Source organism: Passer domesticus, chromosome 5 (assembly GCF_036417665.1).
Source record: "Passer domesticus isolate bPasDom1 chromosome 5, bPasDom1.hap1, whole genome shotgun sequence".
In the NCBI taxonomy this organism is placed as follows: Eukaryota; Metazoa; Chordata; class Aves; order Passeriformes; family Passeridae; genus Passer; species Passer domesticus.
Genome location: NC_087478.1, coordinates 20,322,698 through 20,348,788, shown reverse-complemented (window position 1 = coordinate 20,348,788; position 26,091 = coordinate 20,322,698). Strand labels below are relative to the sequence as shown.

The following is a 26,091-nucleotide window of genomic DNA, read 5'->3' as shown; positions in this document are numbered from 1 at the left end:
AATTGCAAGAACACAGAAGAAAAATGAAAGTTTAGTGATTTACCTGTGAGTTATTTCCCAGTCCTTTTACACATCCAGCCAGAACAAATCACTTCACCAACTTTTCCACTCATTTCCCCATTCAGTTGTAGTGTAAATGGAAAACTGGCTGAAACATTTGTGACTGCTGGTGAGGATGAACCTATGTATGGAGCAGCCATCTGGCTGCTGCTCAGAGACAAGTAAACCTGCAGAGTTCTGCTGTGCTCTCCTTCTGTGCAGGATCTAACCTGGTTCCTTTCACTCTGCCACCAATTCTCAAGCAACTTCAAGAGCTATATCATGCTTTGAAACCGACAAAGACACGATCAGTGTCACAGTTTTAAGAGTGGCATTCAAAATTCTGACTCCACCCAAAACACCAATGCTAGGGAACAGCATTAGGAGAAATGGACTACCTGTAGCCAGAACAAAACCTCAAGCTACTGGGGAAGAAAAAAATAAACAAATAATAATAAAAAAGAAGCACCTCTTTTGATTGAGACTTGCCGCTGAATAGAAAATCTGTACTAAAGCATTCAGATTTAAGAGAAGCAAAGAAAAATTATTCCCCAACACTACCACTGGGTGGCAGGGCCAGCTCCAGTGCCCAATTTAATTTTGGAAATGTGCAATTAAATTTTAAAGAGTAATAGCTCAGTACTTTAAGAATTACACTACTAATTTTGACTATATCTAAAACCAGGGCATGAAAAACTATGAAGTTTTGCACCTTGACAGCTAGCCAACAACCAACTGCTCTTGGGAGCTTCAAGATTTTATGGTCCAATTGACACAACCAGTGAAGTTTTGTCACAAACTGCATCCTCTAGATTGCTGAGTTATGTCTCTAAAAATACCACGAAAACCAAATTTGAAAATGCTTTAGTGATTGTGTCATGTTTCAATAGAAAAGGTATCCACAGTAAAGGTGCATGTGCTTTACACCTGTATGAATGTCCTTTTCAACCAATACCACCAGCATTGCAACCTTTCCAGAGCATCACATTTCAGTTGCAAATTCCAAGACTGGCAGATGGATCCAGACGTGTTAGCTCTGTGTGTACGGGTAAAACAAGCCTTTTTCTAATGCTCTATGGCAAGACTATGCTGAATGTCGTTTATTTGGTGCAGGCAGAACATTCTTGGTGAAGTGGCATGTCTCATCATTGACCACAACACAAAACCACCATCACAAGCATCTCTTGAGGCAAGGAGTCATACTACGGGTGATTTTCCAAAAATTATCACAGGAGAAACCAAATAAAACCATGCTGTGTCCTGGATCTGGAAGCCTGTCACTACACAATGAAGAATTCAAGCAGAGTTTCCTGGGAACAGTAGAGGTCCTAGTCTAGGGGTGTGAGAACTGCCACCACCAGATGTGATGAACGTACAACGCAGCCCCAGCCCACCGACTCTGGCAAGGCAGCGCTGCCAGCGCGGCCTGGGCCCCCTTCGCTGGGTGGGGATGCTGCAAAGCCCGCCCACGGCAGCAGGACCGCGCCGGGCCGTGCCATCCTTCCACACCCAGGGACCAGCTGTTCCCGCACAGCATCCCGGCGGTGCGGGAGCCGCCCTGCCCCTCCCGCGGCTGCATCCCCTCGCGGGGCACTCAGGGCCGCCCGGCCCCGCACAGCGCCGGCCGCTCGCGGGGTCCTGCGGCCGCTCCCCGCCCGGCCCGGCCCAGCCCAGCTCGGCCCAGCCCGGCCCAGCTCGGCCCGGCCCATCCCGGCCCGGCCCAGCCCAGCCCGGCCCAGCTCGGCCCGGCCCATCCTGGCCCGGCCCAGCCCAGCCCCCTCCCTGTCTGCAGCGGGTGGCGGCGGGAGAAGGGCGGCGGCGCCGTCACGTGAGGCCCTGCCTGGCGCTCGCTCCCCGCGCAGCCCCGCCGCCGCCAGCCCGGCCCGAGCCCCGCCGCCGCCTCGCCTCGCCTCGCCTCGCCTCAGCTCGCCTCGGCTCCTCCGGCGCTCCCATGCCCAGCAGCGAAGCGGTGCCGCTGGGGCTGGGCGCCTGCCGCAGGTCGGGGGCGCTGGGCGGGATGCTGTCGCTGGTGGCGCGGCTGCTGGAGTGGCTGCGCTCGCTGTTCTGGAAGGAGGAGATGGAGCTGACGCTGGTGGGGCTGCAGTACTCGGGCAAGACCACGCTGCTCACCGTGCTGGCGGTACGCGGCCCGGCCCGGGGCAGGGCGGTGCGGAGCGGAGCCCAGCGCGGGGCAGGGCCGCGGGGCTGCGGCGGGCGCGGCCGCCCGGCGGGGCTGCAGGGGCCGCCGCCCCGGGCCGCCTTTCCCCGCAACAAGTGCGGGCTTTGCTGCTGCGGTGATGCCACCGCCCGCCGTGAGGTCCCGCGGCGATGCGGAGGGATGCGGAGGGAGGGAGGGAGGCCGAGCGGGAGAGAGCATGAGGCGGCTTTTGCATCGTTTGCAGCCTCGAGAATTTCACAGCAGGAAGCTAAGGTGTGTGTGAGTGTTTTCAGAGGGAGGAGGAAGCTGGGTCTGGCTGCGAAGTGTGCCCATCTTGGAGCAGATTCGTAGGCATGGGCTGTTGCCGTGGTTCAGGCTGGCTTTCCACGTTCGGTGTATCCCAGAATAATGCGCTGTGCATCCCTGAAGGCCGCGAGTTGCCCGTTACTGAATTCTCTCCTCCCAGCAGTTGCAGCAATACTGATGCCTCCCACAAATCCTCCATAGTTCTTCCCCAGCATTCAAGTCTGATTCCAGCATTCTCTTCCCCCTCTGGTGATGGCCCTGCAGCCTCTCTAATGCTGACACCTACCACGACATTTTCTCTCTTGTCACCATGCCGAAATACATTTCTCCTCTTTGTTTGCTGTGCCCTCCAAACTGCATTTGGGTCCATCCCAAAGATTTGCTTTCTGTCAGAGGGTGGAAATAAATATGTATATATGTTATATTTGCTTACTACTGATCATGAAGCTTAGTGAAGCATTTCTGCAAGGTGGTATCTCTTGTGAGGTGTATCACAGCTTCAGGTGCTATGAGATGAAAATTTCTAGATGTTCTTCAATCCTTATCATGGAAAGCTAAAAACCAGACTGGGAGGTGTATGGGTTAAAGTCAGAGAGATTGAGGCAATGAAAACCTGAGTATATGATATTTGTTACTTGCTTTTGTATATGATTATGGATTAAGGGAAAAATAAGAGATTATGCATTATTGTGAATGAAGAAGTCGAGAGAGAGCAGGAGAAAAAAGAATGGCGAATGCCCAGTGAAAGTATGTTTTGGGTGACATCAGCAATCAGTGGAACACACCTGTAGCTGATATTTTGGTTGGTTTGTCAGGCACTCAGGTAATCTTGTTAAGATAGGCCTTGGTGCATTTTACGCCCATTGGAAGTGTTCATTTCCCAAGGGAGGGCCTTGCTGAGGAATGGGAAAAAGGCATGACAAATTACATTGCTTCTTGGATTATTTTCATGAACAGAGCAAAGAAAACACAGGATTTCAGAGACCTCAGTAGTGTGTGGTGCCAGACTTGGTGTGTAACTGTCCACTCCCTTGTACTGTTCCACCAATGGAATGGCACTGTAGGTGTTTGTCTCTGGGATGTTATCTTCAACACCAGAGCACTCCTGTTACTGCAGGTCTGATTTTCCCTGCAAATGTCATTTCTTAAGAGTATTTTACAAAGAATTAATATTTTGTGACTTAGGGAGGGTCATGCATTGCAGGTTTTGTAGATTTTGGATCCTCCAGTCTGGAGATGAAGTGCCATGATAATCACCAAAGAAAAGTGGTTGGAGAATTTTGAAAAAAAATTAGGATAAGGCTAACTAATGTTATACATAATAACTATATATTTAGTAACTATAATAAACTTATATTCATATTAATAGTAGTTTTCTCTTGAATACCATCAATATGTGAAGGGCAAACAGATTGGGAACTCTGTGAATATGTGGCTAGAGTGTGATGATGAAAATAGCTGTTGCAAAATAGTGGCTACTTAAAATGCAAGCTGCAGTGGATTGAGAAAAAAACATTGGAAATTACAATTTTTTTTCACTTTGCAAGAGCACTCAAAGATCCTGTCGTGCTAAGACTGAATATACACCCTATGAGACAGTCTCTGCTCTTCAGAGTTCGAGTGATATTTAATCCTTAGTTACCAATGGAAACCTTGGATAAAGTCACTGCCTTGTACTGTGGATGTGCATTGATATAATACAGTAGAATTTGGCCCATGGTTGTTGATATGGTAGGTGGTAATTACAGTGTTCGTTATCAGTTCAATATTCAGAAACTTTTAGAGGACATTACAAACTTCTTAGCATCAGTTCTTTTTCATTTGTGTCGGGAGGTAATTTGTTTTTTTATTGAAATATGACCAAAAAATTTGGTGCACTTCTTAAATATTCACAAAAAAAGGCAATTTTAGGTCATGTAAAACTTCCTTAGCAAGCACAGTACTGCAGACTTTTTACTTTATGGTGGTCAGGTCATTGCAACACAGTTAACAGCTCTGAGACTAACATGAGCAAACAATTGAAACTATTCCGTTATTTTCTTCACTGTGTGGGAAAATAAAAACTGTAGACATAATACTTTCTTTGTATCTGATTCCATTCAACCAGAATGGGGAATTTTTAGAGGAAAAGACTGAAGACCAATGAAGAGGATGATAATTCTTTACATTCTATCTGCAGTACTAGAGGAGTTATGGTGGTTTGATTTTTTTATTTTTTTGTCTTCCAGTTTAGCATATTTACATGGGATGTCTAATTTGCTGACAAAAGTAGAGTTCTGACTTTCTACAGCCTCTTGAGTCAACTGTCTGGTTTTCCAGGCATTCCTGTCCTCGAGTAATGATGTTACATTTTCAGTGTTTATATGTTCGTGTGTGTTTATGCATGTGTTTATACAGTCCTCCAGAAATACAGATACTACATATTTTATAAAAAATCCTATAATTATAGGATCATTAAGATTGGAAAAGAATTCAAACATCATCAAGTCCAACATTTGACCAAACACCACCCTGTCAACAAAGCCATAGCACAAAGTGCCACATCCAGTCCATTCTTGAATGCTTCCAGGGATGGTGACCACCATTTTCCTGGGCAGACCAGTACCTGATACTGGTCTTTGCTGGTTGGGTTTGTCTTACTACATCCAGCTAAAAACTTCTGTCAGTGCTGGGTATGTGTATCTGCATGAAACTGCAGAGCCTTTTGTTTTCACTTTTTTTCCCTATTGCTGTTGAAAAGTTACTGAAGCAGGGAAAACAAAAAAAAGACAAAAGATGGTGAATATGTATAGTACAGAATTTAGCAAGAAGATTCCCATAAGTAAGGTTGAACAAACAACTGATGGATTTCTTGTTCAACTTGTTTCTTTCCTGATGGATCTAATTCCAAAATCTTGTCAGACAATCATGTAACTCAAAAGTTATACAGCTTTTGAAGCCCCCGATTAAAAACTGTTAGCCTTTAATTGTAAATGCAAACTGGAGGCAGAGTGTGTTCTCACTTCACCACAAACAGGAAAGAGAAAAGTTTCAAAAACTGTACAGATCCCGGGAGTAGCTGTGGAGGGATAGATGGAGAGACCTTGCTGTTCCAGTGCACCCTCAAGCTCTGATTTCTCAGATGAGAGGGAACTGATGGAACATGACTGCATCCTGCCTTGTCCATATACCCATATTTTCTTCCAAAAAAACACCAAACAACCCAGGGCACACGGATTGGTAGGTAAATATAGGCAGATAGATGCGGAAGGGCAGTGGCAGGCCTGGAAGGTGCTGCTTTCTTTGCTGGATGATTGGAAAACCAGGATTGCTGTGTCTGTTTCAGAGAGCACCTGGGCCTCTGTATGGACATAAGTAATGAAGTGCCTATGTTACTCTGTCGTGTCCAGGAGACACAATAGCTCGTTAATGATTCATTTTCAAAGGGAAGAATGAGTGATGAGTTTCCTACTCAGATCTGAGTTCTGTCTTTATCCTCAAAAGGTGTCTTCTGTAGTGTGTAGAAGTAAGATTCCCATTGCTTTGATGAGAAGTGTCTCTGTTGTGAAAATATTTCTCTGAACTGGGGGAGGAGGCAGCACTTTTGTGCTGGGGCTTTGTGTTTGGTGTTTATGGTACACTTGAGTTAGCACCTTGTACATTCCTGTCTTAATGGCATTCTCTTAGCTCTGTGGCAGGATTCCTCTGCTGTCACCTGCACAGAAGGAGCAAGTCCGCACATAGTTCTCTCTGCATGGGAAGTCCTTCACTGTTTTTATATTTGGAGTTAAACTACTGGTAACAGTAGAGTGAAACTACAGGAAAAATCATGGTGTAGCCAGTTCTATAATACTTTATCATATTGAGGGTAGGACTGGGTGACCTTTGAAGGTTTCTTTCAACTCAAATCATCTATAATTCTATATTTTAGCTTTGCTGCCAAAGGATCAGATAAAGAATTGTCTGAAGTCTCGTGGTTTCTGGGGTGATCTTTGTTGCTGAAGAGAATAAAAGATCATTTAAAGGGGCTGAAATGAACAGTCTTCCGTGATGTGACAATGCAGTAATTGAAGTGCTGGCCAGTGCTCTTGCTGAAAATGAATGTGATAATTTACAGTATTGTAAAATAACACTTTTTAGATTGCAAATGAGAACCTTTCTTGTACGTATCAACTGTTTTATAATAAATATAATTTTGGTTTTGTATTCTAGTCGGGGCAGTTCACAGAAGATATGATTCCTACAGTAGGCTTCAATATGAGAAAAATAACAAAAGGCAATGTTACCATAAAGGTAGGTGTGCATGTTTGAATTGATACAGAATGAATAAATAATAGAGTAATTTCAACTGGAAATATGAAAGACAGGAAATTTCTTTTAAGATTATAGGGTCCTTTATCTGTTTTTCTATCTCCATGCTAACTTTTTTTTTTTTAAAGCAATAGTAATATATTTCTCTGTTATATTAATCTGTTTGACTTCATTGTATTCCATGCCAGGCAGAAGCTTTGTTGCACTTTTTTGATTTAGGAAGGTCATAAAATGTGGAGATTCTGAGCTAGCTGAGTTGACTCCTGGGGGTGTATCTATCTTCTCTCTTCTCCTTCCCCCTTCCTCCCAACTGTAAGTGAAATCTGGAGCGACTTGACTCCTGACTTGGGAATCTCAGTGGGGAGTGTGGTTTAGCTTACACATTAGCTTTGCTGAAATAGAACATCTAGTTTAATTCAGTTATCACAGAATCAGCTGTAGAGATACATAAGCATCAAAATAGAGATAAATCACTCCGGTAGCATTAAGGCACTGTGTTGTTTGATTATGAAGGGAGCTTGGTTGATTAGTCTTGATGAAATTCACAACTTCTAGCTAAATCAAGGGAATCTAGATTTTTGTTTTTACCTTGACTTTTCCCTCCTTTTCCATAATATATAATTTCTTTTCTCCCTCAGTTCTATAGTTTCTCTTCCTCTGGTTTGGTATGACTCCTGAACCACTGATGAAATTCCAGAGGTGCCACAATAAAAAAGTTACTGCATTCAACCATAGTTGACAAATAATCCACAGGAATAGGAATTTCCTTTTTTTTTTTTCTTTTGCACAGAAGCAATGAGGCCATGATTGATAGAGAGAATACACAGGCATAGTTGAAGGGGTGTACCAATGCTGCTGCAGAATTGTCAGATGTAGAAGAAAACAGAAAAGTTGTTGATGGTTCATTCATTAAACTAGGCAAAAATCTTTTACTAGTAAGCAGTCAAGATAAAGTATTTATTTGAGCCAGGATAGTTCAAGAAGGAACTGACTAATAGTTTATACCAGGGTTGTCTGGGCAAATGATGTTGCAAGATTAAGTTGTGCAGAGAGGGTGTGGGTAAGTTGGTGTGGAACTGTGCCTTGTTTTACTCTTCATGCTCAAAAGTAATTTTACAGATAGTTGCTATAATAGAATTTTTAAGAGTAAGGAGATAATGCTAACATAATTAATTATGTTTATTAGTTTCAAAACCCATACTTAATTTGGAAGCCAGTCTGCATAGGATGATAACTCATTCTCACAGTCTCTCTGCTATAACAGCATTCAGTGCAAGGAAGGGGTAATATGACTCTTAGGCATCGACGCTTATTAGGAGTTTGTCAGGATATACTACTTGTATGCCATTATTCCTGTATCTAGGTTATTGCTAGATAAGTTTTCCAAAATTATTTTACTTTGAGAAAAATGACATAATCTTTTAATAAGTTGATGACTCAAGAATGATGAGCCGGTGCCTCTTGCTAGAAACCTTTTATGAACTGTACAAAACAGGTAACCATTCTCATAGAAATATTATGATAGTCAACTATGAAAATTAGTGGATAAAGTGTTATTTTACTAAACCCGTGAAGTTCTTTAAACATGACAGGAATGATGTTTATGCTAAGCAAAAACCTGACATTGTGTCTGATGTTTTTTGAAGGTTTCAGGGGACACTGCAAAACAGAATTAATTAAACTTACTATAAAGTTGAGGCTGAGAAGTCATCTGGGTCAAAAAGTCATCAAGTGAAAAATTTGCATTGTAGAAGTATTAAGATTGATCACTTGGAAACGTAAGCTGCAAATCCAGCAATTAGGTGATACTAATTCTTTAGACAAAGATACTAATTCTTTATCTCTAGTTGTTTGCTCTATTTTGAGATAGGCCACTAAGAAGGAAGTACTATTCTAGTGCAGTTTCTTTACTTCAGTTCCATCTGCAGATTTCATACAATTCCAGAAGGCAGAAGGAGCTGAAACGCATGGTCTTCTTTCCTTTCTTCTGATTTTGGCAGTCATTTCCAAAAGCTGGTAGATTTATTTTCATTTTTATTCTGTAATCTTAATGTGTAAATGTATGGTCACTGGCATGTGTGTGTGTATGTGTATTTATCTGAACCACACCGAAAGAAAAACACTGATTATTTACTCAAGCCAAAACATTTCGTAGGAAGATGCTGGTTTCAGATGTTCTTGAATTGAAGCTAAACCTGTTTAGAAATGTAAGGCTGTCCGCTTCCACCATGAATTGTCAAATTTTGACTTATCAATATGTTCAGTAACCTGTCACCTGTTATTTCCAAGAAGAGAAGGCAATAAAGGAAGGATTTTACCACACAGTGTTTGAAATCTAAGCTAGGAACTTTATATTTTGAGGTTGTGGTTGAGGTATTGAAGTACAGGATGATTTCTAGCATCAAAGTATTATATGTATCACAGTGTTCTGCTAGAACTATTCTATTGAAGTTCATTACAAAACTGATGGCTATCTTTTTTTTTTTCCCTGACAAAAATATCTGACTGAATTGCTTTGAGATTTTAATTCCAACAAGTTTTTCTGTTTGGTGAGTGATTTGATTTTGGCGGTTTTTCCATTTTTTGGATCTGCTTAGTATTAGGAGTCCTTTAGGTGAGATTTACTGTTCAACAAGCTGGACAGCAATTAATAAAATTTACTTTAACAAGCCAAGTTTCAAGAACCTCAGAAGACTTGAATTGTGAACTGCTATTTAAAGTGATTGAGAACCTCCAGCTAAGCTAACTTTGGTTCTTGCAGTGATGGTCTTAGAACAGTCTCAGTTTAAAGGAAATAGAGCAGCACAGACGTGTACACACAGATAATGCCACAGATTCATTTTCCTTGCTCTTGTATTTGTTTTTCTTAAAACAGCATGGCCAGGCGGATTCTGCCATAGCGGTCCGGAGGGAGCGGAGAGCGCGTGCTCAGGGGACTGGAGCTGGCGGGGTGGGCTGTGGTCACCCCGGCTGTCACCGCTAGATGCCGGTGTCCCTCCACCACACCCTGCACAGCCTGGCTGCGGGAGAGCAAGGCTGAGCTTCTTGCTGCTTGCACTTTGCTCTGGTGTGGCAGAGAGGCAGGAGAAGGAGGGATGCCAGCTCTGTGCATTCCTCTGCCAGCTTCCTTTGTTGCAGCACTCCTGCTCTGGACAGTAGTGTTTTTATGTCTCTGTGCATCCTCATAGAAGCAGAATCCTCCTGCTTTGTAGTGCTTCCTCCTGCTATTCAGGTTATCTTACCTATCATATTGCTATTTCAAATGTCATGTAGTAATACAAGCCTGTGTGTGTGCTCAGAGTGTGGTTCCAGCAGTGTTTCAGCACATACTGGCTATTCTGTATGACTTGGATCACTCTGAAGAAGCTGTGCTGTCTGGCCTGATTTCAAGTCAAAGTGGTTATTTCTGTAAAAAAATATTTTTTTCTGGATGTCCCAGTGTTTAATGATAGTTGTCTCTAAGGAAGAGCTGTACTGGTGGTTCAGAAGGGCTGTGATCCGCAGCAGGAAGCCCTGTTACTAGTGCTAAATCCCTGGGATTGTTTAGTGTGTTCATTAGTGACCTGGGTGGTCAGACAGGGTGCACCTTCAACAAGTTTGCTGGTAGTACAAAACTAGAGAGAGTGTCTCGTACAGCAGAGGGTTCTGCTGCCATCCAGAAAGACCTTGACAGGCTAGAGAAATGGACTGGTAGGACCCTTTGGAAGTTAAAGAAGTACAAGGACTTTGATTTTGTGTTTAAAATCCACCTGTTGATCCTTCTAGCATTGTATTTTGTGTCTCTGATGAAATGGCAAATAGCCCCTGATCACTTGGAAGTACTCCCTCCCATTAAAATGCCTCTGTGCTTGTTGTCAAGAGTTGAAGATAATTTGTGAACATTTGTGTTGCAAGTCTATTTCCAGTTCTTTAGTGAGAATATTATGATTAAATTATGAACATTGAAATGTGCATATGTGATTAAAATGCCTAAATGCTATTTTAAAAGTTGGACTTCATCACCAGTGAGGAGGGAGAACAGAGTTCTTTAAAGGGCCAAGACTGATTTCAAAGAACATAACTGTTCTGAGAAATATTGCCTTCAGAAAATGTAACCATCTTGCACTTCTTTTTTGACTCTGAGAGCAACTATGAAGGCATTTCCAATATATAATTAAGTATAATAAGTAGTAAGTATTCTAAAGCAGTAAGTTACAAGACTGGTAGGTACTACAGGTCTGGCTGTGTAGATTTGTATATATAGGACAATTTATTAAAAAGTTTATTAGGTTTTTTATTCTTCTGTTTATTAGGCGAAAAAGATGGATATTTTTGGTTGAAGATTCCAGTCTAGAATAGGTGATTGTTTAGGATTTGTCCCTCATGAGCTTAGCCATGTGGTGAGTAACCCAGTCTGAGCCAGTTGTCTGAACTTGCTGGGGAGCAGTGGGTGCTTTGCAAGAATGCTTCTCCAGGTAGGCAAGGTGGGTGAAAGAACAATTTCCTGCTGTTGGTGCCCTCTGGGCACTTTAGTAGCCAATGAGAAATTTTGGTCACCTGGATTAAAGGCCTAAATTTGAGGTGATTGAAGTTGTCCCATGCTTTCCAGTTGCTCTGTATTACATACTGAGTTGTCTGTGAATGTGATGACTGCTGTGTGTGTGTGAGCTCATTGGTCGCATCTTAGGCTTCCCTGTGTACACTGTGGTGGTGGATGTTACTGGTGCTGCCTTGTTCTGTCCAAATACTCCTCTCTGCTTCACAAATTCCTCACCTGTTTGTTTAGGTTAGGTTTTATGGATAATACTTTCTGCTTCCAAGAGGAAAGATACATTTCTGAGTTCCAGTATTTGTAGTGTTGGATTCATCTTGCAGGTTAAGATGTCTGCATGTAAACAGCTATATGAATGCAGTGAGGCTTAAGCTCTTTTAATAATAGTCAGAGGAGCCTGTAGTCAGTGCTGTCAAGCCTACAGCATAATTCTATCATCCTAAACAAGATGTTATATCTGATCAGCTGAAAGGCTGTCTAGACTTTGCTGACTGCTGTGAGATTGTAGGTACTGAACCCACACACTGACAGCAAGATAGAAATTTGTCATTGTGATCTCTGTCCAGAAATCTCCTACACAGCATGTCTGAAAAAAGCCATGTAACATGACATCTAGGAAACACTTTTCCTGCAACTTTCTCATGAACTATCAAGCCTTCCCACAATATGAGCTAATTTGAAGAAACACAGCTAGAGTGTTAATGAACCTTCCTGTAACTGAAAGCTTTAAAAAATCTTTGAACCTATTCATGTGCATTTTTGCTCAACTGTCATGATGGAGCTCTGTGCAAAATAAAAGGATCTGCTCCTTAAACATGGCTAATAGCTATGGTCTTAAGATGGAACCTTAGATCCTCCTGAAAAAATTGGAAAGAGATAAATCCAAAATTTCCTCTTTTAGAAAAATTTGATATATCTCAGGTAAGTACGTGGTAAACAGTGTTTACATCCTGGTGATCTAGTTTACAGATTAAAATATTGCACCAATTAATGACAGTGTAGACCTGCAAGCAATAAGAATTACTACACTATAGAAGTAGATAGGAATAAATAAAACAGATTAAAATGCAGTACCAATAAGATATGTGCCTTTGAGATTGAGCCCGAGCAACAAATCCTTGAGATTTTTATCTCCTGTGAGGCAATGGTACCGGGTATCAAAGAAACTTTCTCTCATTGTAGTCATTCTGTAATCTTTTGCTGATTCTTAAAATCACAATTTTATCAATTGGGGTAAAATTACCTTTTAAATATTAAGAAACTTTTATTCCTGAGGGGTCAGTAAAAGCCATGGGAGAAATTTGAAGACCAGCCTCTTTTTAAAAACAACCAGACCAAGTAAACTTCTTTTTATAGCTAGCTGTATGTTCAGCTGTTAAGGTTTAGTCTCCTGCCTACCCCATTCATACCCAGAATATACTTTTTACGTGTGTATTAAATACTGGGATGCAAAAATAGTTGATATACCAAACATGCAAGGCTCATGCAAGAGAACTTCTTTAACACTTAGACCTCTCCCCTTTCCTTCCTGGGTACCTCTTGTATTCTCACAGTTCTGTCTGTTCAGTTGTGTACTGTGAAAATGGTTTGGTGCAGCAATTTGTGTTTTGAATTAAGTAGTTCACTCTTTCATTGGCTATTCAATATAATAAAGAGTATTAGAAAATTACTGTTAAAACCATTTTGACTTCAAAGGGAAAGAGGTAAGGATTTTTTTAAATTGAATGCATTTTTTTAATATTTCACATAATTATTACTATATTGTAAAATTGTAAAATGGTTCAATGTAAAATTGGTTCTAAAGCTCTTTTAAAAACACCTAGTCTATATGGTGTCCTTCTTGTTGTACTTTAATGAATAGCTGTGAGCCTGATTAGGGAAACTGACTGGAAATGACTTATCTTTCCATTGTTTCAAGGTGACTTTTTCTCCTAATGAGAGTAATCTTGTTCTGCAGTGCAATTTAATACTGCAAGATATAGTATATCATCAGGCAAGGACAAACCCAGGATTTTTTTATCTTGTATTATTTATTTTGTGATTAGTCCATGCTACAGCATCTTGTAGATTTTCATGGCTATCAGCATTCCAAAAATCTAATCTGACTACTAGCCTGCCCTATCATCTTCCCTTTTTTTTTTTTTCTTCCTCTGGTTTACCAAGAAGATAATACAGATTCTTTTTCAAGACACACAGATGTGCACCAGATGGCTTTGGATAGTTTCAAGGTCTTGATGAGTTATTGGAGTAATTAGTGTTGGTGTAAGTTTTGTCACCTAACCATAATGCTGAATACTCATTACGTTCAAGCTTTTAAAGTATAAAGGTTTATTTTACTCAGACCTTTGATACAGTGCTTCAAATGTCAGTACAGATATTAATTGATACCCATTTCATGGTCAGAAGCTCTTTCATGTGTAAAATTTTTTGATCTTATTCAGGGGATCAGAAAGCACTCTACATTTAGGTGATACAATAATTTTATATTGGAAGGAGTGTTAAGATATCAATCAGGGAAAGATTTTTAATGGTGAATTGGGAAATACTTATTTCTAAAATACAAATATAAGATATTGAAAATTATATAGAAATTGATACATAAAAATGATTTGCAGGCTGTGAAATTAAAAAATAGTGGACATTAATTGAAAAAGGCCCTATCCCATGGGTCTGTGAAGTCTTGCTCTTTTGTGAAAAGCTTTGTTGCCACAGATGGCTTAATTTGGATTTATAGTGTAAATGTGAGGACGACTTTTAAAATAATTTGTTGCTGTGTATATATTACTTCCAAATTTAGTTCCTTCTGTAATATATATGCCTCCTAGATCTGGTATACAGTATATATTGTTTTGATAGCTAAATCTGCTTAAAATAAGAAATAATAACTTCTCTTTGTCCTTGGCAGAGGAACAAATCCATTGCTTTTATTTTTCAGTGTTCATCACTGTCTTAATCTGTGTGTCACTTGTAACACAACTGTCTTTGGATGTAGCTGTAACAGATACATTATCATGTAACCTTGACCTGCATGATGTATGTATGTTACCTGGTACTTTGATCTGAGAAACAGTTTTGAAACAAGATACTGTCATCCACCAAAAATACCAATTTTTTTGCAAGTAAAGCAGAATACCTAACTCCTGTACAGAAAAATAGCATGTTAATGTTTTAACAAATTTAGGAATTCCATGGGGTTGCTGGGCATTAATAGCATGTGTAAGTATTTATAGGATTTGAGCTTTTGTAATACAATAAGCAGAATTTGAGCTTGCTTTCTTCAAGAAACATTACTTAATTACTTCACGCCTACCTGTACTACTGTTTCCTTTCTGGTTCTGATTAATTAATCCATGTGTCTTTTAAAGCACATTTGTTGAACCACTGGGAGAACTGTGGAGGTCTTGGAGCTCCTTGGAGTGGGGAGTATCATCCCTTATGTGGATTCAGTCTGGTCTCTGATCCGCTCTTTGTTTATTTACTATCTGTCTTTATCCTGTTGAAAGTCTGATAACCTTCTTACCTCAGGTCTCCCTAGCCACATTAAATATTAACTTCCATAACTGTTTTGTACAATGATGATACTTTTTTTTTGTTTTGAGACTGTGCATTTGCAATAATTCACTTCAGTATCTGAGTAAGACTTTTCTTTCAGTGAGTGGGAAAGGGTAACATTCTGCAAAAGAGCATTTAGTGCTTTTAGTGTCACAGGCCTGACATATTCTCCTCCATTAGCTAGAAGGGGCCAAGAAGACCTTTTAATAAAATTTTTGGAATTTGCAATGCAGCCTGCATGCTGCATATAAGAGTTAATTTATTCTGTTGTGTTAGGGCTATGTAGTTAAAAAATATTTTGAGGCTGGAGTGTTCTTACCTTTTCAGGTGTGGGACATTGGAGGACAGCCAAGGTTCCGAAGCATGTGGGAGCGTTATTGCAGAGGAGTCAATGCAGTTGTGTAAGTTTTCTTTTGCATGTCTATAGAAAATGTACTTTGTAATATATATTATTATGTAATTAGGTATTGCATTATATTATACATGAAGAAAATAGACTTTTTTTTTCTGCCTGCCTCCATCACATAAGAAGACCCAATACAATAAAAGTAGTGTGTTTTACATGTGCAGCAACCCAGACACGTAAGTAATTGCATACTCCAGACCATTTTTTCCCCACAGGCTGTATTTAACAGCCTAAATCTCTTATCTTCTTACATCAGTATCTTCCTATATCAATAAATGCAGGGCTTATAAAACTTTGCATTTTCTAATGCTCTTGCCAATATCAACATTTTGTCACATTTCAGATGTTTTAATGCAAATTTCAGCAGGTAATGGTCAATACCATAAATAACTATTCTTTGTTGCAGTTACATGGTGGATGCAGCAGACTTAGAAAAAGTAGAAGCTTCAAAGAATGAGCTTCATAGTTTGATAGATAAGCCACAATTGCATGGAATTCCAGTAAGTATTTTCATTATTGTTCTTGCCTGAATGTTGACAATGTGGCCTAAATCCTCCTGAGTTGGTTTCTCTGGTCTCTTAAAAGTACTAGGTTATATATGATGCAGCCTTGATACATTGAGCACTCTTAGAAAAATTACTGTGATTTTTTTTTTCATAGTACTCAGCAACTTAGGAGCACTGCTTTGTGTTTGTACATTTTCTTATCTAAAGGTCAGAAAATATTTCGAAAAATTGTGTTTTCACATGTGGCATTATCAGACAGTAATTACTTCCAGTCAGTCCATTGTTGGCTGGGTTTCAGCCAGTGACCCAGGTATGTTTCCGGCAGTTATCTTATGGGAGATGAGTGTTTCTGCAGGTTGGCAGACAGTAACATCAAGTAGTGTCCTCTGTCTCCAGACATTGTGTAGGAGCTTTCTTTATTTGTCCTGACTTTTTCTTGACTCAGTATTTCAAACTAAATTGTGTGGAAAAAATGCAAATATGCATCTGTTCTCCAGTTGGAAGTGTCAAAGAAGTGTATTCAGCTGAAATTCTAATGAGGAATGCGAAGATAGAGACTAATGTTGTTTGTTTAAATGTAATCTGCCAATTTAAAAATCCATCAGGTTGTCACTGGTCTTTATGTTGATGTCACCAAACAAGAGTTCATACCTTGATTATAAGAAAGAAAACAGTCCTGTATCCATAAAAATGAGGAAGAAGTTACAACTTGATGGCTCTTCCTTGGCTCCGTTTTTTGTAGGCAATAATTTGGACACTTGGCCACTACAAGTAATCAAAGTTACCTGAGGGTGAGTGGACAGTGTAAGGGCTTAAAGAATGCACTTGAAGTGTGTCAAAACACTGTCAAAGCCACAGAAGAAACTTCCCATAAGATATGTCACCACAGCAGGAACTTGAGATAAGCACAGATGCCACAGCAGGCAGAAGCTAATTCCAGCCTAATGGAGCTGAATGTTTAGTTAGCATCTGAACATGCTGCCTATCTGAATGTTGCCACCACGGCAAACTGTGGGAAAAGAAGTGTTTGTACACATGCCATCAGTTATGGGAATGGCATCTACACCCCTTGGATACCTGGGACTTGGTCTGTATAAAAATGGTACCTCCAGCATGAAGTCAGTCTCCCTTTTTCTCTCCCTACTTTCCTTCCACTATTCTCAAAGGAGAGTTTTTCAAGTGATTCACCATTTTTATAAGGTTTGCTATTTTTGTTGTGATTTTATATGTTAATTATCTATTGAACAAATCCTATGGAACTCAACAGTTACGCTGTTCATGGGGAGTGACATTGCCTGTCCTTTGCACTCTCTTTGCGTGCTCTTTTGCTTCTCACTTTTCCTTGCTGAAATGATTGGTCTCTCATATCTTCAGTAGTATTTAATTAAGTTCCTTGCCTCTCATATGTTATAATATCACATTCCATAATGCCCAGGCTGACCCACACAGTAATTTCCAAGGTGCAGTGATGTATTTTTTACTTACTTTTATTTCATATGTAGTAATTAGTATTGAACTTCCTTCAATTTATTGTGCTCAGGATTTGGCACTATAGATTTTAGAGCAACTTTATTAATCTAAATTACTGCAAGTAATGAGTGTAATATGTTCCAGATTCATGGGATATAATGGGACAGTCTTAGAATTGTAGCACATCTGGAAAACAATAATGCAATCATAACTAGAAAAACCTTCCATTGCTTACTTCATCTTAGAGTGTGCTCAACCCGTTTATCTGACCTTCATTTATACTTGAAGCCTTAAATAGAAACTCCGAAGTTCCAGCATCTATTTGGTAAATTTTCTGCATTTCTGGGACTTAATTCCTAATGGTTGGATTTCAGATTTTTACCATGGATGCTCAAACTGGACAGAGAGGTGGCTGGTGCTTAAGTGGTACTTGGTTCAGAGGCTGAGCTGTTCAGTGCATCAGTGTTAAGAAACAAGGGAGCAAAAATCATAGAGAGAATTTTGTCTGGGTCTTTAGGACCAGCCTCTGCTGCTGGAGCCCTACTTTTGATTAACATCAGTCTGGTCCTCTGAACTGAATATCCTTTGGTGGCTTGAATGCACCTGATGTGTGCTGTCTTCCACATTTCTTTGCATTTAATCTGACACCATCCTGTAATGCCACCCAGAATGGAGGGATTCACTTCCAGAGGAGATTTTTGATACTAACACACTCAGAAATAATTTGATCCAGTTTTCAGAGGATATGCATCTAGCATCTGGTCCTGACTAGGAGCAGGATTTCCGTGATGTTCCCACAGTCATTGGTCGTTTTGAATATGTCCTCTGTTACATTCTAAATAGCTGCAAGATTCAGAATAATGCCATCAAAAAGTTACAGACAAAATTTCATTGCTCCTGGATTTAATAGGTATATGAATTATTTCTTTCAGGTGTTAGTTCTTGGAAATAAACGAGACCTCCCAGGTGCACTGGATGAGAAGCAGTTAATTGAGAAATTGTAAGTAGCTGGCTTTTGTAAAATGCTGAGACACTGTGAAGTTTGATATGTAAGTCAAATTATTGGTAGTCTATGACAATAACTATAAAAAATGCTATTTTGCATTTTCAAATATTCCACTTCAAGCTCTGCTGGCGCCTGATGTAGTGATCTAGGCTGATAACTGTAGATTTGAATCTCTCTTTATTGTTGTTTGGTTGTGCAGAGTTATTTCAGATAATCCTCTTTTCCCATCACTGAGGAAAGAGCTGCTAGGGATAGTGAAAGGGTCATTTTGACTTCTTGCAGTACAATGCAGTGCAATTTAATGCTTGAATGGCATTAGAACAGGACCATATCAATCTAGTGTTGGTAAATTCATGCAAGTCAGGTATTTTTGCCATATTTATGCCAAAGCATAACTTAGGGATTACTGAAACTAAGAGATGGATGCATAGTAAATGTAAGTGTGAAGAAAATACACAATTTTGTAAAAATTACCAGTATAACACTAATTTTTTAAAATAGGATTCACAAGTCACATAATTTTAATTAGTAGAAAGTGAAGTTCTGCTATAGTAAGGGTGGTCCAAAGACAGGGCTACTAAACAGGGCTCACAGAATGGCTGAGGTTGGAAGGAACCTTGAAGTCATCTACCTGCTTTTGCAGAGACTTTTGCCCCTTGGAGCTGATTGCTCTGGACCATGTCCAGACAGCTTTTGAATGTCTCTGAGAATAGAGACTTTGCAGCCTGTCTGGGCAGCCTTTGCTAGTGCTTGGTCACTCGCAGAAGTAAAAAGTGTTTCTGTGTATTTCCTGTGTTTCAGTTCATGGCCATTGCCTCTTGTCCCATCACTGGGCTCCATCTTCTTTACAGGCTCCCTTCAGAGTTTTGTATACATTAATAAGAAGTTCCCTAAGCCTTTTCTTCTCTAGGCTAAACAGTCCCAGCTCTTCAGCCTTTCTTAGTCTGTGAGTTACTCATTATTTTAGTTGTCCTTTATTGGACCCTGTTCCATAGATTCATATCCCTCTTGTACTGATGGTCCACAGCTGGTCAGGTACAGCTTTAGTGGTGCTGAGTAAAAGGGAAAGATTATCTTCAGCCTGCTGGCAGCACTCCTAATGCACCCCAGAATACCATTAGCATTTTTACCACACTGCTTGATTGTGTTCAACCTGGTGACCTGCCAAGACTCCCAGGTCCTTTTCCTGCAAAGCTGCTTTTCCAGACAGTTGGCATCTGACATGTCCTGGTGCCTGGGGTTGTTTCTCCTCAGGTGCAGGACTTTGCATTTTCCTTTGTTGAACTGCATGAAGTCCACTGCCATCTCTTTTCTCCAGCTTGTGGAGGTCTCTCTGGATGGCAGCACGACCCTCTGGTGTACCAGCCACTCCTCCTAGTTTTCTGTCATCAGCAAATTTGTGCTTTGCCCCATCATTCGCAACAAATGAAGATGTAGAACAGGAGTGGACCAGTATTGGTTCTGGTGTACACTGGTAGTCACTGGGTTCCAGCTTGCCTTCATGCCACTGATCACCCAGTGTTCAGCAAGTCTTCAGTCCACCTTGCCACCTGTGTGTTCAACCCATACTTCCTCACCTTGTCTATGGGGATATTATGGAAGGCACTGTCAAAGCCTTAATCAGCTGAAGGTGCACAATATCTGTTGCTCATCTGTCATCTACCAAACTGTAGATTTCTTTGTAGAAGGTTTTGAGTTAGTCAAACATTATTTCCCTTCTGTGAATCCATGCTGACTACTCCTGGTCACCTTCTTGTCTGTCACATGCCTGGGAATAGTTTCTAGGATTAGTTGCATCACCACCTTCCCAGGAGTCAAGGTGAGGCTGACTGTCATGTACTTCCCCAAGTCCTCCTTTTTCTGAAGAGTGATATTTGCCTTCCTGTGCTCATAGGCACCTTTCCCAGTTGACTTGGTTGTTCAAAGGGGCCTCACAATGACATCAGCCAGTTCCTTTATCACTTGTAGGTGCTTCCCACCAGGGCTGATGGACTTCTCCATATCAAGTCTGCTTATTTATTACCTGATTAGATCCTCTTACATGAAGGAAGGGTACCACTTGTTTGCTCTTAGTCATGATCTCTGGGGCCTGGGGTTTCTGAAGGCTAATCTTGCTAGCTAAGGCAGCATTTTCATGTCCTGGGTAACCAGGTCCCCTGTCTCATGGAGCAGTGGGTGCACATTTTCTTCTGTCTTCCATTTGTCACTTTCTCATTTTCTTTGACATCTCTCATGAGATCCAGCTTCAGCTGGGCCTTGGCTGACCTGCCAGTGTCTCTGCATTCTTGGACAATGTTTCTGTATTCCTCCCAGGTTACCTGTCTCTACTTCAACCTTCTGTATGCTTCCTTTTAATTACTGGGTTTTGCCAAGAGCTTATTGTTCATCTACTTAATGTCTTTTGGCTTTTTTTCCAGGCTAGTTAGGATAGGTTATTCTTAAATTTGGAGATGAATTTTGAATATTAACTGGCTTTCTTTAGTCCTTCTTCGCTACGGGGCGTAACTACATGGGACTTTTCCAGGGAGGTCCCTATTTAGTTCCCTTCTTTACTGCTCTTGTACGGTCTTCAGACTTCTCAGTGCCTTCACTTCCCACGTGCTTCAGGAAATTTTTTTATGCATGTCTGTGTCAGTTGTGTGGGGATAAGTAAATGGAAAAATAACAAAGTGTTCAGGAGCTCTGAGGGGGGTTGGAGAATTCCCAGAAAGAAGTTGATTGAGAATCAGTTTCTTCCTAAATATAGAGGCATCCTTTCAGTAGGAGTCAGATGTGATATATTAAGTACGATATAGTAAACATCCTGAAGATAAATGGTGTGATCATTTGAGCACTGATATCTTGTTATGATTTACTGGATAAAAAACCTCAGAATTCTAAGTGAAAAGAGTAAAAGATGAATGATAAGACATGGGTAATACTTGGTTGCAACTACAGAACATTATTTTTAGCTTATGGATTTCTGTGTTTTTTTTTCCTCACTAGTACTCTGACCTAATGAGAAATGCAAATTTTTTGTGAAATGACTTTATAACCTTTTAATCCTTATAGTTTAAGAAATGTGTGGTTTTCTGTGTGCAGTGGCATATTTTAAGAATTTAACATCTGAGAATAGAATTGAACCCACTGAGTAAAAAGCAGAAAGCATAATTTAATGGAAATTTCTGTTCTGAGTGTTTATGGGGTTATAACAGTACTTACTGTTTTTATTTCTCTAGAAATCTTGCAGCTATTCAAGACAGAGAAATCTGTTGCTATTCTATTTCCTGTAAAGAGAGGGATAACATAGGTAAGCAGTTTCTAGTGTCATCAGTGTATGGTTTGTATTTTGGATCAGATCAGGTTTGAACATCTACCTCCACTGTATTATTGAAGATTTCAATAGATCTCAATTTACATTGAACGGTACTTTGCAAATATTGTATGCCACTGTATTTGTTTCAAAATAGAAATATGTTTAATTAAGGAAAAAACTTGTAGAAGTATTTAGTTCCATGAGAAGTTAATTTGACAGGGATCATGGAAAAGTGTATTTAAAGCCTGGAGTAATTGAATCCTTTACAAGAAACCTGTGTTACTTTTGAAAAAACAGTAGCTGTGTGATGATGGCCTTCCAGTTATTAGGTGATCCTAAAAAATGTTGATGATTTATTTCATACATGGTTTTCTGAGCATGTGGCTGTTCCTCGAACTGAGGGATGAGTGTTTTTTCCAAGTGGAAATGCAATGAGTGTATCCTGTAGTCAGTGAAGATCTACCCCCATGAACTTGTCTTCCATTTGCCTTTGCTTTTTGCCTTTTCTCTCTCTGCTATCTTCCACTTTCCTGTCCTTTTCCTCTGTCATTTTCTCCCACTCCCTTCCCTGCACAGGGCAGGAGGAAGGGAAGGGATGAAGCTAGCAGCAGCAGCAATTGTCTGGGGGTATGCTACCTCTGTGCCACCCTTCTCTGCATGCTGCTGAAACAAGTGGTGCTGGATGGGATGGGATCTAGCTTGGCTAGATATTTATAGCTGCTCTGTGAGGAAACCAGACTTGATAGAAGAGCTGGGCAGCTCTGTAGGAACTGTGAGAGTGGGAATAGGAAGATAGCCACTTTCTCACAGCAGCAGGGGAAATTTCCAACCTACACAGAGAGAACCAGGTAGTGGAGATGGCGAGGAGACTGTACCATGGCACCTGGACTTCAGTGAGCTGGGGGACAGTTCATCTGTGTGCAGAGATGTGTTAGGCAGTGAGGGCTTCTCCTGCAAGTGGTGTAGATGACTTGGGTATGTTAGAAGGAGACCAGACCCATGTTTACTGTAGCTTGGGGTGCAGTTGTTACCTCTGAGTGAGGGAGATGCACAGAAGGTGCTGCTGCAGTGGGGAAGATTAGACTTCACGACATAAGAACTGTAGAAGACAACACAGGATAATCTCAGTAGTTGAAGGGCAGTGAATGTAATTGAGGTTTTTGAAATGCTGTTCTTGATCCTCATCAAATTGGCAGGGCTGCAGTGGAGAGTCTTGAAAGTGGGATTGTGACTGGAAACTAGTAAAAACAGATTAATTTCTGAAAGACTCATGGAGAAATAGATTTTGATCCCAGTCCATTTATCTGGATGCCTGGAGAAGAAAAGCATGCAGCAAAAAGCATGATAAAATTTGCATGAAAGAATGATCATTAATGCAGAACATTATAGATCCCTTACTTGTGAACGTTCTGGGAGTAGTGACAAAAAAGGCTCAAATCCTAACTGAGACTTGGTCAGGTATCTTCCAGTGTAATGTTGTGCCTAGAAAGACTAGTCAGGTTCTTGAATATTTGCCAAAAACAAAACAAAAAATGGGAGCCCACTGTGTATACCATTTCAGACTGTTGGAGCACCATGTGCTTGTTATTTGAGAAGACCTTGAGGAAAGAGGTTGGGTGAGAAGCGAGGGAGACCAAATGGCTGGAAAGTACCATATACAAAGAAAGACTGTTATGCTTTCTTTTTAAAGTGATGAAACTATTAGTCTGTTAAGGAGAAGACTGGCAGCTGACTTCTTCCTCTGTATTTTTGACTGATGTCAGTGAAGTTGAATGAGATGACACTGGTATTTCAGTGTGAACTGCAGCCTAGCTAACTGTTCTCATCAGGAGGTGTAGGTGTAAGGCTGCCAGTTACTGTGTCCTGAGAGACTGTGGAAGATAATTATAGTTATTAGTTTTGATAAATAGTGGGTTGATCTTTTCTGCAGTCTCAGAGCCTAAGCTGGTCTGCAAGGATATTCATGGCGTGCTGTCTTGAACTTAAGACAAATATGGCAACAAATTTCAATTTGAGGGCTAAAGCTGCTGCTGCCCCCTGACATCCTTCCTGCCTTCCTGACAGATGTTACTGCCTTGAGGCAAAAAAATCTAATCTGCTCATGAATCAGTTTGTGAACTGCTGCAGTTTTCAGCTCAGTGCATTGGATTGCATCAGGAGGGGTGCCAATTTCAGCTATCAAATTTTAGTCCAATGTTGCATGTCTTTCAGAGACCTTGGACTCCTACAACCTACCTAAATGGCTTCTTAATATATTGTTAGATGTTTGCCCTTCTCCTTCCTTCTGTTTGTGTATTTGCCTTTGTTCTCACTCAGCATTTCATTCTAGTCTGGATTTTACAGTTTGTTTTATGGTCATCTTAAATGTTTGCTTTTTCAACAGTTCCTTATCTATCTATGGCTTCGAGAACTTCATGTTGTATTTGAAAAAATACAAAATGCACATGATTTAAAACCATACAAAAATAAAAGGCCACCTGGAGGTTGACATTGTGAACTTCAGTTATGTGTGAATGACAACCTGTGGGTTTTGTTTGGTTGGGGTTTTTGTATGTGTATTAACGTGCTGGTGTTTTGTTGTGCTTCTGTGGTCTGCAAAGAGACTGTTGAGTTTTTCATTTTGTTTCATCTGTCCCCACAGACATAACATTACAATGGCTTATTCAGCACTCCAAATCAAGAAACTGTTGAAGAAACTTTGTTGAAGATAACTCTTCCCCAATCACTTTGACTCCTATCAGCTATACACAATGAAAAGATAAGGAATGCAACTGTCTACTACCAGGACTCACTGTGGTCATATTTGTTAACAGAAGTAAATCTGACTTGTAACTTGTCTGTTTTGATTGGTTTGTTTTGGTTTTTTTTGAATCCAGATATTTGTCTGCCTAGGTGAAATTCCTGAACGCCTTAATACAAGACTGGAAGAAATCAATAATTTTTTGAGATTAAATGTTTTGAGTTTATGCATGCAAATTGTCCAATACATAGTACTTTTTTTTTCTAATTTGAAACTGAATAAATTGTGCAGTGGAAACAAATGACTGTTTTTTTTTAATGTAGCATATAATTATTCACACAGAATGTTTTCCCTCTGAACACATGTAGTTAAGTACATTCAATCAATTAAATAAATTAATCAATTAAAACTGTAATTAAGAGCTTCTTATATTTGAACAAAATTATGATATTCAGAGCACTTCTTGAACAGAAAGTGAAACAGAGAGCAGTTGAGATCATGTGCATCTTCTCTGATGTTATTAATTCCCAAAATTCATGGATTTCGTAAGCATTGTTACTGTAAATGAAATGGTGTTTATGGACTACTCTGTCCATTCCTGAACCTTTAGAATTTTCAAGTATACAACATAAAATAGCTGGTATCTGAAGTAGGATTAGTCCTTTGGAAACTGATTAAAGAAGCAATTCACTTTTAAATTTTGATGCTTTGCTGACATCTTACAGATACCTTCTTCCAAGTACTTCACTTAGAAAGCACTCTGGTGGGAACTTTTCTGTGAGTATGGAAATTCTATTACGTATGGAAAGTTCATGTCAAGAAACAGTAGATACACTCAGTGGCCAAGTGTTTCACTTTCGGATCTAAGAGGGAGAAGTTCAGGCATGGTGTTCTAAAGATGGTATAAATCCATCGATTGCTATAGTATTGAAAGGGCTATAAGTCATGTATGCAGTTCTTGCACTTAAGTACATCAACTACAGAAATAGCAACTTTTTTTCACTTCTATTTGAGAATGCTTTTAGGGTAGTGGCTCTGATAAGCTGCTAAGAGCATCCGGCACAGACTTGATAACATGTTTCTTGTGTGTTATATGAATGCTACTGCAGACATGGTAAATGTTATAGCACTTGCTGATAATATTTGTAGTCTCACCTGCAGAAGTGTGGCTACAGGGGCTCATTATTCTGGGGTAACATGAAAACAATTTGGCTAAGTGCTGAGTGCTCAGTACATAAATAAGTGGTAGATGCTTCTGAAAGGGGATGGTGCGTATGACCTTCCAAAACCTGACGTGTAATCCATCTAGTGACAATTTGTATGATGAAAAAACAGCACTCGGTCGCAAATGTGGTAAATTTAAAATGCTCTTGTTGCTCGTGGACTTTTGTAGGAGTAGAGCCATTGTAGAATACGCTGGAATTGTACTCACTATGCATACAACACATGAGAAGAGCTACTTCTGCACCAGTGGTCTCAGTATCCTCCCTCTTGTGCTTTTTATGGCAGTAGTGCCTCGTCCTTCAGAACTATCATTCTGGCATGGAAAGTCATGCTTCTGGCATAAGAGCTCCCCTTCACTGAATCACTCCTTAATCTGAACCCCTTCTCTCACCCCTTGCTGCAGAAGGTTTGTGGGAGTGGACACAAATTCTTTGCAAGTTTATTGCAGTTGGTAAAAAAGCAGTGCTGGCTTCTATCCTTCCCTTGCTTTGCTCAGTGTAGTATTTCCTTGGGAGGTGACCAATGAAGTGACCTTCCTGTGTGTGGTATCAAAAAGTACCAGCACAAC

General features: G+C 40.3%; 1 protein-coding gene across 2 annotated transcripts; it reads left to right on the top strand.

Annotated features, from left to right (window-relative positions):
- Positions 1-1,474: 1,474 nt before the first annotated feature.
- On the top strand, positions 1,475-24,714 carry LOC135301796 (ras-related protein Rab-26-like). 2 transcript variants are annotated; one of them, XM_064422235.1, is made up of 7 exons: positions 1,475-2,179; positions 6,695-6,775; positions 15,204-15,277; positions 15,689-15,782; positions 18,191-18,258; positions 21,483-21,553; positions 24,201-24,714. In XM_064422235.1, the coding sequence occupies exons 1-7, from the start codon at positions 1,490-1,492 to the stop codon at positions 24,248-24,250; spliced, it is 1,128 nt and encodes a 375-aa protein (XP_064278305.1). In that variant the 5' UTR covers positions 1,475-1,489; the 3' UTR covers positions 24,251-24,714. The 2 variants fall into 2 exon arrangements, with proteins under 2 accessions (XP_064278305.1, XP_064278306.1); XM_064422236.1 differs by lacking the exon at positions 21,483-21,553.
- The last annotated feature ends 1,377 nt before the right edge of the window (positions 24,715-26,091 follow it).